The sequence below is a fragment of the Triticum dicoccoides genome, chromosome 4A, assembly GCF_002162155.2.
Source record: "Triticum dicoccoides isolate Atlit2015 ecotype Zavitan chromosome 4A, WEW_v2.0, whole genome shotgun sequence".
NCBI classification, from domain to species: domain Eukaryota; kingdom Viridiplantae; phylum Streptophyta; class Magnoliopsida; order Poales; family Poaceae; genus Triticum; species Triticum dicoccoides.
In genome coordinates, this window is record NC_041386.1 from 3,412,144 (window position 1) to 3,418,430 (window position 6,287).

The 6,287-nt window shown below is 50.0% G+C and overlaps 1 protein-coding gene across 1 annotated transcript; it reads left to right on the forward strand.

The window, feature by feature from the left end:
• The first annotated feature begins 4,232 nt into the window (after window positions 1–4,232).
• Window positions 4,233–5,969, forward strand: LOC119284500 (tryptamine benzoyltransferase 1-like). The gene is made up of 2 exons (XM_037563617.1): window positions 4,233–4,669; window positions 4,791–5,969. Exons 1-2 carry the CDS (start codon window positions 4,304–4,306, stop codon window positions 5,718–5,720), a joined length of 1,296 nt encoding a protein of 431 aa, XP_037419514.1. The 5' UTR covers window positions 4,233–4,303; the 3' UTR covers window positions 5,721–5,969.
• The last annotated feature ends 318 nt before the right edge of the window (window positions 5,970–6,287 follow it).

Sequence of the window (6,287 nt, forward strand, 5' to 3'; positions counted from 1 at the left end):
ATTCCCTTTATATTCGACGAGAAGCCAGTCGTGACCTTCATACTGAGTAGGCATTCAAAGAAGATTTCTTTCTCTTCTTTCGTAAGAGCGTAGCTGGCAGGACCTTTATACTGCTTCAGAGGCATGCCGTCTTTTTCGTGCAAACGTTGCAGGTCCTCCCGTGCCTCAGGTGTATCTTTTGTCTTCCCATACACGCCCAAGAAGCCTAGCAGGTTCACGCAAAGGTTCTTCGTCACGTGCATCACGTCGATTGAGGAGCGGACCTCTAGGTCTTTCCAGTAGGGTAGGTCCCAAAATATAGATTTCTTCTTCCACATGGGTGCGTGTCCCTCAGCGTCATTCGGAACAGCTAGTCCACCGGGACCCTTTCTAAAGATTACGTAGTGTAAATCATTGACCATAGCAAGCACGTGATCACCGGTGCGCATGGCGGGCTTCTTCCGGTGATCTGCCTCGCCTTTGAAATGCTTGCCTTTCTTTCGACATTGATGGTTGGTCGAAAGAAATCGACGATGGCCCAGGTACACATTCTTCCTGCATTTGTCCAGGTATATACTTTCAGTGTCATCTAAACAGTGCGTGCATGCGTGGTATCCTTTGTTTGTCTGTCCTGAAAGGTTACTGAGAGCGGGCCAATCGTTGATGGTCACGAACAGCAACGCCTTAAGGTTAAATTCCTCCTGTTTGTGCTCATCCCACGTACGTACATCATTTTCATTCCACAGCTGTAAAAGTTCTTCAACTAATGGCCTTAGGTACACATCAATTTCGTTGTCGGGTTGCTTAGGGCCTTGGATGAGAACTGGCATCATAATGAACTTCTGCTTTATGCACATCCAAGGAGGAAGGTTATACATACATAGAGTCACGGGCTAGGTGTTGCGATTGCTGCTCTGCTCCCCGAAAGGATTAATGCCATCCACGCTTAAAGCAAACCATACATTCCTTGGGTCCTTTGCAAACGCATCCCAGTACTTTCTCTCGATTTTTCTCCACTGCGACCCGTCAGCGGGTGCTCTCAACTTCCCATCTTTCTTTCGGTTCTCACTGTGTCATCACATCAACTTGGCATGCTCTTCGTTTCTGAACAGACGTTTCAACCGTGGTATTATAGGAGCATACCACATTACCTTCGCAGGAACCCTCTTCCTGGGGGGCTCGCCGTCAACATCACCAGGGTCATCTCGTCTGATCTTATACCGCAATGCACCGCATACCGGGCATGCGTTCAGATCCTTGTATGCACCGCGGTAGAGGATGCAGTCATTAGGGCATGCATGTATCTTCTCGACCTCCAATCCTAGAGGGCATACGACCTTCTTTGCTGCGTATGTACTGTCGGGAAATTCGTTATCCTTTGGAAGCTTCTTCTTCAAATCCTTTGTCAGCCACAGCATTCTCTGCCTTCCACTGCAACAATTCCAGTACGGTACCGAGCTTTGTGTTGCCATCTTCGCAATTGGGGTATAACCCTTTTTTGTGATCCTCTAACATGCGATCGAACTTCAGCTTCTCCTTTTGACTTTCGCATTGCGTCCTTGCATCGACAATGACCCGGCGGAGATCATCATCATCGGGCACATCGTCTGGTTCCTCTTGATCTTCAGCAGCTTCACCCGTTGCAGCATCATTGGGCACATCGTCTGGTTCCTCTTGATCTTCACCAGCTCCCCCCGTTGCAGCATCACCGTATTCAGGGGGCACATAGTTGTCATCGTAGTCTTCTTCTTCGCCGTCTTCCATCATAACCCCTATTTCTCCGTGCCTCGTCCAAACATTATAGTGTGGCATGAAACCCTTGTAAAGCAGGTGGGAGTGAAGGATTTTCCGGTTAGAGTAAGACCCCGTATTCCCACATTCAGTGCATGGACAACACATAAAACCATTCTACTTGTTTGCCTCAGCCGCATCGAGAAACTCATGCACACCCTTAATGTACTCGCGGGTGTGTCTGTCACCGTACATCCATTGTCGGTTCATCCGCGTGCATTATATATAATCAAGTGTCCAAATTAATAGAAGTTCATCATCACATTAAAACCAAAGTGCATACATAGTTCTCATCTAACAACATATAGCTTTCCAGAGCATCTAATTAATTAAACCATACATTGAAACTATGTAAAACATTTCAATGCGAAAACAAATGCGATCATAATCACAACCAAGGTAACAATTGATCCAACGACATAATGATACCAAGCCTCGGTATGAATGGCATATTTTCTAATCTTTCTAATCTTCAAGCGCATTGCATCCATCTTGATCTTGTGATCATCGACGACATCCGCAACATGCAACTCCAATATCATCTTCTCCTCCTTAATTTTTTTTTATTTTTTCCTTCAACAAATTGTTTTCTTCTTCAACTAAATTTAACCTCTCGACAATAGGGTCGATTGGCATTTCCGATTCACATACATCCTAGATAAATAAAATCTATGTCACGTTGGTCGGCATAATTTTCATAAACAATAAATGAACCAATAGTTATAAAGATAATATACATACCACATCCGAATCATAGACAGGACGAGGGCCGACGGGGGCGGATACCAAAACCATCGCACTATATAAGATGCAATAATAAAAGTAAGAAAATGATACAAGTATCTATCTAAACATACAAGTAAGAATATTTTTCCTTTCAGAAAGAAGATAAAAACAAGAGGCTCACCACGGTGGTGTCGGTGATGAGATCGGCGCGGGTGATCGACGACGGTGAAGACGGGGACGGGGCGTGACGGACCGCTAAATCTAGACAAATCTCGAGAAAAATGGAGCTTGGAGGTCGAGCTTCGAGAGGAGAAAGCTTAAGTAGTGTGGCTCGGGCATTCCATCGAACACCTCATGTGCATAGGAGGTGAGCTAGAGCACCACAAAGCCCTCTCCCCCTCGGCCAGAGAAAAACAGAGCACTGGGGTGCTCTGCTCGCGAGCGAGGGGTATATATAGGCACCTCATTGGTCCCGGTTGGTGACATGAGCCGGGACTAAAGGGGAGCCTTTGGTCCCGGTTCAAGCCATCAACCGGGACCAATGGTGGTGGGCCAGGAGCGAGGCCTATTGGTCCCGGTTCATCCCACCAATCGGGACCAAAAGGTCCAGATGAACCGGGACCAATGGTCCACGTGGCCCGGCCGGCCCCCTGGGCTCACGAACCGGGACCAATGCCCACATTCGTCCCGGTTCTGGACTGAACCGGGACTAATGGGCTGACCCGGCCTGAACCAAAGCCCTGTTTTCTACTAGTGTATGGTGTTTTCTTATTGGGGCCGAGCATCCGATGTCTCTTTTCTTTGGGCATCGTGTTTAAGATGAGAAGGCAGACAACTCAGATGCATAATCATTGGGCACACCGAATTATTGTATCAAATTCCATCGAATTTAAATTGTTTGATAGGTCCGGGCATTTTCATCGGTGGAAATCTTACATTCATCGGTGAATCAGAGAAGAGAAACACTAGGTGCAAACCGTGAGTTTGCGAAACCTAGCCGGAAGCCATGCATCAATGTTTTGGTTATCGAATAGGGCATTTTTACTCAGGGGGCAGTAAACGTGGTTACCATGGTTACCGAAAAATATCAAGAATATTTCAAACGAAATTTATACTTGAATTTTGAATTCAAACAAGTGAATGAACGGGCATTCAAACCAGAGACCTTTCAAAACAGGAGCTAGCTTGTTGCTTACACGCTAGAACCAACTCTCATGGCATTAATTTCATCCTACGTACTTTACTATAAATCGATCATTTAAATTCAAAAAATTAATATTTTTTGCTTGGTATGGGCATTTACCGAGGGGCACCGAGTACATGGTAACCACAGGAAATCTTAAAATTTCGACCGGTAACCAAAACCTTGGAAACCATGATCCACGGGCACACTCTATCTAGCTAAACTAGGCCCAATGCGACACCAAATGACACGAAAATGCCAGCACTAGCCTCCCAAGCTTAACACACGTTCGTGCGTGCATACTTTCCCTCTCGCTCTCATCCATGGGCAGGGCAGCTGACCTAACTGTGACTCCGTAACCGACAGGCCTAAATGTCAAATACGTACTCCACATCCGTCGTACGAAACCTACTGTACACGGATGGTTAGGTGTAGTGTCCACGCCCTTTTCTTCTTCTCTGGTGATCATGCCGGCCACAGATAGCAAGCAGAATCCGTCTATAAATGGCTCGTGTCCCTCTAATCCGTTCACCAAATTAAGCCCGCGCTCACACTGCTCGAGGTCGCAAAGTGTCAGAGAGTACTCGAGGTCACATAGTGCTAGAAAAAACTAGAATCGGATCGATGGAGATTACGAGCAGCACGATGGTGAAGCCGGTGTACGTCGTGCCGCACCCGCTCGTCGGCGAGAAGGTGCCGCTGACCGTCTTCGACCGCGCCGCACTGGACATCTTCGTCCCCACCGTGCTCGCCTACCCCGCGCCGGCGCCGTCTAACGAGGCGCTCAGGGAGGGGCTCCTCAAGGCCGTCGCGCCGTACCCTCACCTCGCGGGGCGCCTCGCCCTCGACGACCACGGCCGGCGCTTCCTCCACGTCAACAACGAGGGCGTGCTCCTGATCGAGGCCACCGTCCCGGTCGACCTTGCGGACGTGCTCGTCGACGGCCGCATGGCCGCTGGCGTCGAGGACCTCTACCCTACGTTACCAGAGGTATTTCTTGCTTGATTTTGCTTCTATCACGACTCACGTCACATCCATGCACATCGTGCATGCATGTACTAAGCTTCTGGCTGCAAGTGCTCATTTGATTTATTTTTTGTTGCATATACAGGAGAACATCGGGGCGGCGCTGCTGCAGATCCAGCTCAACAGGTACAAGTGCGGCGGCCTCGTGGTCGGCATCAGCTGCCACCACCACACCGCCGACGGCCATTCCATGAGCATGTTCTTCACCGCGTGGGCGACGGCGGTGCGCGAGGGCAAGGACTTCACCACGCCGACCCCGTTCCTCGGCCGTGCGAGAACTGCGTTGCCTCGAATCACGCCGACGCCGGTGTTCGATCACCGGTCACTGGAGTTCACGTGCGGAGATGGAGACGCCTACGCCGTCGTCCCCATGGACAGGATCAAAAATCTCACTCTGCATTTCACGGCCGAGTTCGTCGCCGACCTCAAATCCCGGGTGGGCACCCGTTGCAGCACGTTCCAGTGCCTACTAGCGCACGTCTGGAAGAAGCTCACGGCGGCGCGGGACCTGAAGCCCGAGGAGTTCACCAAGGTGAGGGTGGCCGTGAACTGCAGGGGCAGGACCGACCCTCCCGTGCCGATGGACTTCTTCGGGAACATGGTGCTCTGGGCTTTTCCAAGGCTGCAGGTCCGGGACATCCTGAACTCGAGCTACGGCAGCGTGGTCGGCGTCATCCGGGACGCCGTGGCGCGCATCGACGACGAGTACGTGCAGTCCTTCCTGGACTTCGGCGGAGTGGCGGACGCGAACGGGGAGGAGCTCGTCGCGACGGCGGCCGCTGCCGGCACGATGTTCTGCCCGGACGCAGAGGTGGACAGCTGGCTGGGATTCAGGTTCCACCAGCTCGATTTTGGCACCGGCGCACCGTCCGCTTTCGTCCCGCCAGACTTGCCTTTCGAGGGGCTCATGATCTTCATGCCGTCGCGCAAGGCGAACGGCGGCGTCGACCTCTTCATGGCCGTCGCCGAGGAGCACGTCGCGGCGTTCGAGCAGATCTGCTACTCGTTAGATTGATCGACCCGCCAGGGGCAAGTTGGAATCGCTTGCATTCATGGATGCATGTCATTAGAAACGTCACGTTTATTACTACGAAACAATTGCACTGGAACTATGCAGTGTATGTACAGTATGTAGATGTTACCTGTAAAATCACCTGCACTTGAGTTGTTAGCCAAAAACGTGGAGGTTGACCTGTATAAGTAGTTCGGTCATCTAAGAATAAAAATATTTACGAGAACTCTTTCTTTAAAACTTTTTTTGAGATCTCTTAGTTGTTGGAGTGTCTACTGATATTTGATTTAAGAAGGATAAAAAGAATCTTTCGACCCCATTATTGTGTTTTGGGAATGGCTAGATGTAAGTTGACTGATTTTCAAACGAGGGCTGCTATGGAGACGATAAAAATAAGGCCGATTCCCGGTCGATACGCTGCGGCCCCCATTAGATGCAGTTAGCGAGCACTTGTACTCCGCTGGATTGCAGCGTTGTTTGCATATCGGCCGGGAACTGTCATGTGCCCGGCAGATTCGTTTTCAAATTTGGGTCACTCGATCGTTTTGAGCCGTTGGATGTAGATCGAAC